Source organism: Mercenaria mercenaria, chromosome 2 (assembly GCF_021730395.1).
Source record: "Mercenaria mercenaria strain notata chromosome 2, MADL_Memer_1, whole genome shotgun sequence".
NCBI lineage: Eukaryota > Metazoa > Mollusca > Bivalvia > Venerida > Veneridae > Mercenaria > Mercenaria mercenaria.
Window position 1 is genome coordinate 80,502,916 of NC_069362.1, and position 12,464 is coordinate 80,515,379.

The 12,464-nt window shown below is 32.5% G+C and overlaps 1 protein-coding gene across 1 annotated transcript in view; it reads left to right on the forward strand.

Moving 5' to 3' along the window:
* LOC123564402 (neuropeptide SIFamide receptor-like) overlaps positions 1-12,249 on the forward strand; it is an 87,822-nt gene extending 75,573 nt beyond the window's left edge. The window contains exons 2-4 of the mRNA XM_045357953.2: positions 5,859-5,958; positions 7,513-8,221; positions 9,040-12,249. Coding sequence (XP_045213888.1) covers positions 5,859-5,958; positions 7,513-8,221; positions 9,040-9,153 — 923 coding nt within the window. The 3' untranslated portion in view covers positions 9,154-12,249. The remainder of the gene's footprint in view (positions 1-5,858; positions 5,959-7,512; positions 8,222-9,039) is intronic.
* The last annotated feature ends 215 nt before the right edge of the window (positions 12,250-12,464 follow it).

A 12,464-nucleotide genomic window follows, 5' to 3' on the forward strand; every position in this document is an offset into this window, starting at 1 on the left:
GTGGCTATCAATAATATTATAAAATATGTGAATAAGAATAAATGATGTTCGAATTTTGTGATAAATGCCTATCTGCTTTAAAAAGGATAACAAATTGCTGACTGACACTTTTTCAAACAACTCTTTCAAAGATTGAACATTAGAGTATGCACTGCGCTGTAAAGCGAAGTCCACAAAGTCAGTTATAACATGTTTAATAGTAAGCGGTGTTTGAAATATATACTAAGATCGAATATGTTACTGTTTTTAAGGTTACCATTAAACGCCATCTCCTACATCATTTAATTTGATTTTTATAATTGTACAAAGCAAGACATTGCTATAATTTTCATGTTGTGATTAATATTTAATTACTTCACATGTTGTTTTATTCAACATGTTGAGCCATGTATTATGTACCCATTACAAAAATAAATCAATCGATCTTTCTAGCGTAATCGTGAGCTTAAAAGGAAATTTTAATTGATGGAAGAGAATTTGATGACAGTGTGATGTTCTTTCAAATTGCACGAGATCTCATCTCTCAATCTTAATTATTTCACAGGACAATGTTAAAGATTTCTCTGTCTACTCAGTCAAAGAAATAAACGATTTATTATCGCTGCCTAGACTTACAGTATGTCCTCTTTTTCCTAAGTAAGCATCATAGTTAACGGAAATAAACAATTAGGGTTTTTCAACATTTGTCGAAGTAAATGCGAATTCCTGTAATAGTCCTCTTCATCTATGGCAAGATTGATGAAGATAGTGCCTGTTATAATTCATTGATTAGGAACTAACAAACTAATTAAATGTCAGTTCTGTGAGCCTTAAAACTAACTCATTTTATGCAGCACGGGCTTCCGTTCTAACTAGCTATGAGAAGTGAAAAACGTTGCTTACGAATAATAATTTGATATTGTAGCATCAAAGAAGAAAACTTTTGTTTCTAGCATTTATAGATATTTTGGCTCAATGGATTTCCGATATGTACAAATCCGCTTATTGCGATGACATAAGGCGCGAGCGGTGTTGATAAACAGGCTCAGTCAGACCGAGGCTTTAATTATTGGATATTATGAATTTTGTTGCTAAGGGATATGTAGACTGCGCTAAACCTTCCGGTCCTCGAATCTTTGACTCCCAGATCAGGACACTACCACTTCATCACTCATAATAATTATTTCTATTGTTTTCTTATTATTGTCACTTACATCCTTTTTATTAAATCATTTAAGACTGTAGACAAATGGATATGTTCGGTATAATAAATACTGCATATAGACACATTTGTCAGGGACATTTATAGTTCAAACTATGTAGTAGAAAATAGACTAGAAATTTAAAAAAAAAGGTTTCATGCTAATAATATAGAAATGTACAAGTACTGTGGAATTCTCTGTAATGGCAACCAGACAGTCACATGTTGGTATTTAATTTGAATGAAAAGTATATCCCAGTGAATGTTTGGGTTTTAAGAAACGCCAGCGGACATAATTATACCACTCTCCATTTTCTAATTCATGTTCAGTCTTTAAAGTGAACTTGAATCTTTCTGTATTCAGTCTTTTTAGTGATTATTTGGAGATACTTTAATTTATATTTACATATACATATTTTTAGCTCATTCACATCGAAATGAAGTTTCTACTTCTAAACATATGCTCAACTGTTTTTTACTATTCTGACACAAGGTCCACAAAGGGAGTTTTTGTTTCGCACAGAAGGAAAACTGCCAATAAACGTTTTATTTTAGAAAGAATGTGAACATAAATCATCATAACGTGTCTGCATGAATTCGCTTGCAAAAATTAGGCATTAATGGTCTTAAAGGGTCAATCCCACTGAAGAAACTATATAAGCAATTTAATTTCAGAATCCATATATTGTAATAGTATAAAAACAGTTCTGTACATAAGAGTTACAGCCTTTCAAAATTGTTCTTTTAATGTTTTTATTGCATGTATGCCCCTTTAAACAGGTTAGTATTTCTTTTTATTTCTATATAATTTGTAGTTTTACATACCCATTTGAAACAATACAGATACTGAGATATTTCAACAATCTTAACCAAACTACATGTTTCGAAACCATGTGAAGCTTCAAAGAATCATTTACTTCAGTTATAATAGACATGGGCGAGAAGATAATGCTCTTACAAATATGCACTTTTTATAAGTTGTGGATAAACTTATGATTATCTATGCAAATCTGTGACATATGCAATACAAATATTCTATTCATTGCTTTCCTTAGACATGCATTTTGTTCATATTAAATGTATGTTAAAAACAAATTAGTTTAGACAAAAATAAACATCTGATATTTTTGGGGTTTTGGGAGCGGTATGGGGTGGGTATTTTACAAACACAACCAACAATGCTCCAGCGTGTATTACGCCAAAGAGAACATTAATAAATATGAATGGTCAGGCATTAAAATGTATTTGTATTTCCATGACTACATTTCCGCCCTTCAACCATTACGTGTGTAAGAGATAACTGTTAAAAAATCTTTTTCTCACTATAACAGATTAAGAGTAGTTTGGTGTTCAAATATTTCCGGTGCTGTTTTTGCCACTGACCGTCCCATGGCGGTGGCCCAGTGTGCTCCCTAATTTGTCCATTTATACAGTTTTACGTTATCTATGTATATGTGTGCATATTTTAATTTATATACACTGCTACTGGAACTTGCCTTTTCCTATTTGATATTAACCCTTGCATAATTATTTTAATGTAATCCAATGTGCTTTGTAATCAAACACAAAATTCAGTCAGGCAGTCTTATATGATCATATTATGGTCTTTGCAGATTAATTTCTACAAACTAATTGAAAAAAAGCGAACGTTCCCAAAATTAGCCAATACAGTTTGACTGGATAGAATTGAATAGTTCCAAGTCTAGGGCAATGATAAACTCACTCACTTACTGTGCAATATTGGGAATAAAATTAATGCTATTTCGTTCATTTATGCCTAGAAACTTAAATGCACTACAAGTACAAAAGGACCTGTTTGATTTTTAACAATTGGTAAGGGAAATCATTTCAAATACCTATTCTTTGAGTATAGAATATTTTCATACGAGAAAGACAAATTGCTTATTCTACTATGTGTGTTCGTCTGTGCTGGTTAATTGCGCCGTATTTCAATTATAAGCCACCGTTATTTTGCTACAAATGAAGTTGAACTGTAACTAGTTTTTTATTCAATTCGTACTTATATGTTAATAAATAAGTGATTTGACATTGGCCCTGTTATTTGTCTGAGGGCAGTCGTATTGGCCGAAGGCCGAGGGTCAATACGACTGTCCCGAGGACAAATAAAAGAGCCAATATCTATTCGCTTATTTATTGACATTTCTATTAAATAACTACATATATATAAAGGATTCAAAATTTAAACACTCAATTTATTAATTGTAACAATTTGAAAGAAAAACTCTAAAATACACATGTTTTAACCATTTGTATGGAAATATTAAGTAAAGTAATCAAAATATATATCACAGTGCATTTTGAAAATAAACCGATGTTTCTGTTTTACTTTGTCCGTGTATTAAAGTACTAATACAAACAGAATGTCAAACTGTCAACGTTTACTGATTTTAAAGACAAAATGGCTGCCGTTTCCGAACTTCCAGCTGTGAATCTTTATCATTATTTGGCCCTGTCTAATTAGCCAATCAAATTCCTTAAAATGCGGGCTTTATATCTATATCACTTTTCGGTCCGGGACCGCTAACTGATATAGATATTGGCACTGTTATAGAGGAGGCCTTTGTATTATTGTAGGAGGCAAATGATGTGTTTAAGGGCCTAATAATTAATAGTTATTTAATAAAAACAATTAAAAGAATCCCACAATAGAGCGGCGAAAATGTCATAACCATAGGAGGACTTCGTATGACAGAAATGGTAGGGTTCAACATAAGGATAATTAGAAATAATGTAGATGGTGTTTTTAGGGATACTTGTCTGTAGCCTTCCGTGTATCTCAAAAAAGACAGAATAGATGCAAGTATTGGTGTTTATGAAATTTAAGTTTAGATCTAATTTGCTTGAACATCACAGTTCTTCTGACTAAAAACTTGCTTCGGTATGGAAGCAGTTCGATTAAAAATAGTAATATAACCTATAGCTGATTTAAGCAATCCATCGCCATTGTATGTTGTTTAAATTTACTGCTTAATACCACAATATTTTAGGGTCTTCCTCATACAATTGATAATTATTATGTTTTTGTCATAAAAATGCATCATTGAAATTGATAGAAACGTTATGATCAGAACGTTTATTAAAACAGCACTAAGGTTAAAAGTAGCTGCTTGGCTGAATTCATTAGAACTGATTAATGATGACTGATTGATATATCATAAATAAGAAACATTATATATAGATATATATCTATTACTAAAGATATTGCTACCGCCAAACCTGAGTATTATTTCAACACTAGGTTTTGTTAAGTTATTCTTTTCTGGGTGTAAATATAACTCGGCTTGAAACTTCCATAGTATCTGCATGCTATGGTGTACAAAGAAAGCGGATTTGTCTACAAATTGATATCTGTAATCACTTTTCAAATGACTCCACTTTACAGACTTGTTAAGAAAAAATACCATTGGAAAACTATTTGGCTTCTAATTTTACGTACAATAAAGCCAGACTATTTCAAATTAAATATATCACGGAATCTCTCACATTGTTGCCAAACCGCAAATGTAATTCGCGGGAGACAAAAGACGTTTAGCCTTATAGGAGAATATACTACGGAAGACTAAAGAAGTTTTTTTTTCCGGAGAAAAAGAGGCCATGAATCTATAACATAGCGAAATCTAACTATGTTTAATATTTCCTCGAGTGTTTCTTCTTTAATATGAATAGATATATATATATATATATTTGGAATAGCATTGCGTTTCAAATTCCATCTATATCAGGTTTGTAATTAAGACATAGATTTCTTTGCCCTAAATTGAATTTTTATTCATGAAAAACTTCTCTCGCAAGACTACTACTAATGAGTATTGGTAGAACATTTAATAAGAAATGACTTTCTATGAATAAACGTTACAGGCTTACACGCCAAAGTACTAAAGAGTTAACCAGAGAAAAAGAAAAAAGCATGCGTTTATGATAAGCTACGCAAGTTTTTGTTACAATAATTTCATATTGTTTAATATGTCTGACGCATTAATCGATAGCAAATTTAAAGCACATTGTAACAAAATCATTTATATTATATAATTTTTGTACATTTACTTCTTCCATTTGTCAGTCAAAAGCATGCATTTGTAAAACGTGCATATTCTTTGTCGACACTTGACCCACATATAATAGTTATCCTAGTTATTCCACGAAACATTGGAGTTGAAGAATTGACTTAATTATTCATACACATCATTTAAACACGTAATTAACTCAAAATGGCACAATTTTTGTATAAAAATAGTTTTGTAGCACGGAAAGAGTAGTGAAAAGCCTAGCAGGGCTGTAACACATACTACATATATCTAGATTTAGGCTTAATATACTTTTTATCAGTATATTTCTCCGATTGCAAGAATTTTCTTCCCATAGCGCTGAGGAGCCTTCGCTTCGTCGTATAAAAGTCATTATGCATATATAGAACTTCTGCTTTTACTAAATTTTGAGTCCATGTTTGGAGTACCGATATAAAATGGAAACATAAGATTTCCATTTTCAGTCGCCGGAAAAAGTTAAATCAAATATTTCGGATATGAAACCTGACATAACCATTAAATATACAATTCATAAGTATTTAGATATAGACAGAAATGTTTCGCTTACATTACACTGTCGTGGAATCTCTTTCAAGAGGATGCCATGTTATGATTTTCTTTCTTAATTTCAGGTTGGCATTTTGGATGGTTTATGTGTAAAGCTACGCCATATCTCCAGGGCGTGTCCGTCTGTGCCTCTGTAAATACGCTGGCTGCTATCGCTGTTGATAGGTATTGTTTATAAAATCTTTTCAGATAAACTGTAACATAGCCGTAAAATATTCGACTAGTTTTGTGGATTTGGGCTTTATATTAAAAGACAAATTTACATTACTCACAGGGAAGTTTCTTTCGTAATGTCAATTTCATGGCCAAGAACATTCTCCATGTTAACACTACAAAAAGTGTAGTTTTCTTAAAATAAACCTTTTACTCTGATATAGCGGAAGTGATATTGATTTCCATCAACAAATAAATTCTATGACTTCCTGATGTACAAAATATATGTCATTTACAATAGAACATATTTTGACTTTGAATATAAAACTAAACATTACTAACAAATGTTAAATGACACGGTATACGAATGGTATTGCCTTATATTGAAAATGAGTGATTGATTATATACATACAGAGTTTTGCTGAAATCTAATTAAATTACTGAATTAGGATTATTGGATTAATTACATGCTTTCTGTGACGTAAAACATGAAGAATCGATAGTTCTGTATTTAACGTTACGTGCAGTTGTGACTTGAATGCCAAGAACATTTTCCATGTTAACACTACAAAAAGTGTAGTTTTCTTAAAATAAACCTTTTACTCTGATATAGCGGAAGTGGTATCGATTTCCATCAACAAATAAATTCTATGACTTCCTAATCTACAAAATATATGTCATTTACAATAGAACATATTTTGACTATGAATATAAAACTAAACATTACTAACATTACTTTACTAACAAGTGTTAAATGACACGGTACACGAGTTTTGCTGAAATTTAATTAAATTACTGAATTAGGATTATTGGATTAATTACATGCTTTCTGTGACGGAAAACATGAAGAATTGATAGTTCTGTATTTAACGGTACGTGCAGTTGTGACTTGAATGTCAATTTTATGATTGTTTTATAACATTTTCAACTTAACACAATTTACTTTAAGTGCGCATCCATGTTCAAAGCAGAAAATAATGACACAAAAAGGTACCTGACTCACTATACAGCCTATCCCTGATTTACTCACTCTGGTAGTGTTTTATGATTATTCTCAACAGTGTATTGTTCTATGCTTTAATGTCATTGAATGTATTATCCTGATTAATGACTTGATGCATTGCTTTGTTTCCTTCTGTAAGTCATTATCCAGCATGGTTTTTACCGTGTTATAATAGCTAGAGTGTTATGTAACATGACATACTGTATGTATTATTATGTTTTGTAAATGATATTTGACTTAACAGAGAATATGTTTTACATGCAGAAGTAATACTTAAGGTAAAGAAAATATGTCACATACATAACATAAATGTTACGCAAATATGTTGCATTAAATGAAATATGAATGAAAACGAGTATGCTGTTGTATTTGGAGCAAAACGAATATTGTTGTTGAATTTTGTTCTTTGAAAATTACAGAAAAACGAAGAGTTTTTCTTACACACATGTATCATGTCTAGCTGCTACAGCAACTTATAGTACAGTGTATTTATTTCGCCACTGACAGCAAAATTAATAAATCAGCTATATAACTGTAATATCCTATTTAATTCTATTTTCAGATACCTCGCAATATGTCATTCGATGGAACTGAAGATAAGTAAAAAGGCTTGTAAGATAATTATACTCGTAATATGGATTATTGCCTTTACAATCATGATCCCATGGGCTGTGTACTTCCAGCTTGGAACTTATAAAAATAAATATCAAGAATTCCCAGTGTGTTATGAAAACTGGCCGAATGAAGCGAACAAAAAGTACTATTTTCTTGGAGCAATATTTTTGTGTTGTTATTCGGTTCCTTTGGTACTTATCGTCGCATGTTACCTGCTTATCGGTGTAAGAGTTTGGCGGCGGCGAGCACCAGGAGAGAAGAATTCTAGTTTAGGAGTGGTTCATAAGTCAAAGGTTAAAGCTGTAAAAATGTTGGCTATTGTCGTAGTTCTTTTTGCATTTTCATGGTTACCGTTGTATGTTATCCGGTTAGCTAACTTGTACGGAGTTCCATCAGATAAAAATGTTGCGAAAATTGTGAACGAAATTATCAATCCCATTGCCCAATGGCTGGGATCCTCAAACAGCGGAATGAATCCTATAATTTATTGCTTCTTCAGCAAAAGATATCGGAGTGGTTTTAAGGACGCAATAACATCATGTTGCAGGCGGAATGAGGAGAGGTTTGGAACAAGAACTCTGGCAAGTGCAATGGCTGCACACTCATATATGAACGGAAGTTCTAGGAAATTAAGAAAGTCATATCCTTTTCAAATGGTTAGTTCAAGTAACAGTTTATCAGATCCAAAAGTAACTTCATATGTATAGGGACGCTTTATTTCATCAGTTATTATATCAAGCTGCTGATATCTGTTTTAATTTTTTTCATTTTTCAATGTTTTGTCATTTAACTTGATCTAGTAAGGCTGTTAATATATATGCTTATTTAACAATATTAGCTGTATAATTATGTTTATTTTTTCTATGTTTTATAATTTTGACTTGGTCAAATAAGGCTATTAACGTATATGCTCTTGTGTAGCCAGGACGCATGATAGAGTATGGATGCAGATCTTAAAGATGACACGAAATGTACGTTTGTTCGAGTTACAGAATAACATATTAAAGTTTGCTCTATCAAGATATCTCGAAATGTAGTCAGTGCTCATTACGTTGAATAAACCATCAGTAGATTCTTCTAGGGAGTGCTTAAGGATAGGCGCATGTCATATATTTCTCCTATGTTCGGCTGCTTATTTTTGTTCTACAGATGCCGCATTCTCTGGAATAGAAAAATTACCAACAAATGATACGTATCTCTGTATAAAATCTCATTCTGTTAAGTAGCAGCTTACAGTTTAGTTAATTGTGTGTAAAATATAGTATTTATTTCTGAAAGGAATGTTGCATGAAGCATTAAATTAATGTTTATGTATTTATTATTTTATACTTTTACTGTTCGCTTTTGTTTGACATTTCAAGACAGTTTTTGAATAGTATTCAAATAAAACCAAAGCTTAGGTATCTTTCTGAAAAAAATCTAATGGCATTATGTTGGTCATACTTAATAAAGTTTGTGTAATGTTTTATTGTAGCTCGCCTTAGGTAAACCACAAGAGTCAGGTAGTGTGGAACCTCGTGCTGTTTTGTGCAAGTCAACATCCAATACAGACAAAACGTCATTTCTGGAGGCAGAAAATGGACAATAATAGCTTATATTATGTTATAATATTATATTGTTTTATACGCACATTACCGTACCAGGTATTATTGACGGTGACATTCTAAATACGAAATATACGAGATTAAATGAAAATCCGGAAACTGCTGCTGGTCCTACTTTGCTGAAACTTGAAAATCTTACAGAGTAGGATATATTCAATTTGACTTAGTTAATACGAATTTCAGTATATGAACAGTATATACTATATCATTATTACGGCAGCAGCACGACTATTAAAGCGGTCGTGCGTCATTGTGACGCCGTTCATATCAAACAAAATTGATCAATATACAAGCCTTCAATGTTTCTCTCCATTGAATGAATATCCTACACGTTCAATGGACAAATAAAAACTATTCATATAAATTCTCGTTATACTAATGAAATGGTACACTGAACTATATGAAGCATAGATCCGTATCAAGGAGTAACTGGAGTTTATCGGGTTTACGGCGTCTGATCTGTGAAACATTAGCATAATTCTTCGGGGGCACTGTCCTTTCAGCCTTGATATTCGATTCAGAACACACAACATTGCCTGAACTCCGTTCAACATTCATTTTGAAGCGAAGTACAAAACAATATCCGAAGCAAAGATTCAATTAGACATGTACTTATTTACATTATGTAACTCTTTCATCGATTTTTGATGACATATGAAGAAATATTAGCACTTTTCAGGCGTAATTACTGAACATCCCTCGTGTATTAAATACATCACATTTTCCTCTAAGACATTTTGTAAATAAAACAAGATCAGGAAGACATAAAAGTGAATAAGGTAAGCCCTTTGCGTCCAAGTGTCATCTTATGGCTATCGAATTATATTAGAGAAATACGCGTAATATAGCACGGCGAATAGACGATGAAATCTAATAACTTGCAATAAAACACAAGATTGAATTTATCAGAACATTGTACATGAACCGCTGCAATCATTGATATTACCTACAAAATGGGGTACTAGTTGTAAAGGTTAATCTAAAATCTATGAAATTGTACCGCAAGCTTTTATTTGAATTAACAATGCAAATTAATATAAGAGCTGCCAGCCTATCATATAATTTGATGTAATAAGGTAAAAAACCAGCGCGTACCAATAGATGTGAGTGATTGTCAATTACATCAGACCGTACTTTGATATATAATAATTATTTCATTCAATCTAAAATTCCTCGAATGACTAGACAACAAGTATTATAACAGCCTGAAGTTTATAAACTTGACCTTCAAAATCGCAATGTAGCGTCTTTTAACAGACCAAATGAAGTTTATTTTTACGGGTTCAGGCGACGAATGTACTTTACGTTAGTAACCTTCAAGTTGATTAATTACGACATATATATAAACTCTTTTTACAACCTTGTGTTCACTATTGCAGTCGGTGTAGGTACTGTTTAATATCATTTGTTCATAAATATATTTGCTGATTAATCAAGTCAAGTTTGAATATGACGCATCTGAAACAGAAAATAGTTTGAAAGAAAACGCTTAATAATATTTTATTCTGGTTGCGCATGAATACATCCTAATTTCTTTGAGCGCAGAACACTTTTGTTGCAAATAATTGTTTTTCATTAAAGATGATTGATTGTTTTGTCAACCTATGTTACCTGGAATCTGTTATTAAACATAACTCATTATATAAATCGTTGGTCCATAGCTCATGTTACATGACAGACCTATATTGAACACGTGTACTTGGCTAATAAGTCAAAATATAAAAATAAAACTGTGAAAATGGGCAATAGGTTTTAGTACTGACCGGAAAGCTATTCAGTAAGTTTATGATGTTGTCTCAACCGGGAATATTACGAACAAATTTATATCCTATACTGCATGGTAACTTCATCGGTAGCCATTTGTTAGCTCCGTATAATGCCATATCTTTTTATGTGTTCTTAACCTACGTCACATTAAATTCTGAGAACATTGATGAATTTAGCGCTATTAGATCTATTTGAAATTGCACAGTCCTGTCTTTTTCCCCAGTATGGTATTTCAGCGGATCCTTTTGATGTAGTAATATACATGAGAACAGTATATCATTATAAAGTTTATGTAATGTAATATGTAATTAATGACTCTTGTAACTTGTGTTTATAATTTTGAAGTTTATGTGGTATGCATTTTTGTGAGAGAAAATGATTTCAGAACTATTCGCCGTTCTCAACAAACAGGTGACAAAATGTCTCGGGTTACCAATGAAGCATTAAACGAATACGATTTAGATACAAATCATATACAGTATCCTTGCTGGTGATCTAACAAAGGTGTATAAAACAAACGATCAGAACATTGTACTCTTACATACTTATACATTTTTATAAATGTTTTTTTTAACCTACAAAAAGGATATGAAATTGTGTGCTTGTTTCTCTTTTATTGAACGTTCTTAAAATAAAACTACATCTGTACCCCAAAGAGTACCAAAAGTTCTTTAAAATGACCTGACTTTCAACTTTACTGAGTGTTCAACGTTTTAGTAATTCATTTGGTAACTATTGTGCATATATGCTTTCACATACATTGGGTACTCTGTGGGGTAGAGATGTAGTTTTATTTCATTTTTCAGGCTAGTACACGAAACTTTTTTCGCGCATATAATTGGTAAACGGAAAAATAACATTTTTTTATATTTGACACCGTACATGTACAAAAGATAAAGATAATAGGTAAGGGCAGATTTCTCGGAAGCACAGAGCACCAAAATCACAGCCCCAGAGCCACGCATTTACATAGTAGGCCCACAACAAAAAGAAGCTGTAATGGAAAAATATTTCAGACGGGTTGCTTCAAACATCCAACAAGTACATATTAATATAAGCTAAATATTGATAAAGAGGAAGGAAGTGTTAAAGGGCGAAATGGGGTCGGGGCTGGGTGAGGAATCCGAAGGGGAAAGTTGAACAAGGACGAATATACAAGGGAATGCCATGTTCTTTAAAAACAGTCGCACTACAACGCAAACCACAATAGCACAGACACTCATGTACCAACGATAAACACACAACGACGATCAACTGAATAACATAAAAAAACGAACAAGCAACACATAAGAAAACAGTAGGGCACCGTTGTAGACTCACAAGCTTACAAACGCACCCGCACAATCAAGTACCGTCTTGGAATTCGGCTACCAAAACAAAAAGGAGCCACGAAAACTTACTAAAAGTAAAGGGAGAGGAGATGCAAAAGGTAGCGTAAATGCAAGGGAAAGGAGCGGACAAAAGGGGGAGTGGGGCGGAGGAAAAACGCTTACAACGAACAAGAAAACATACGCAACACAAAATACAA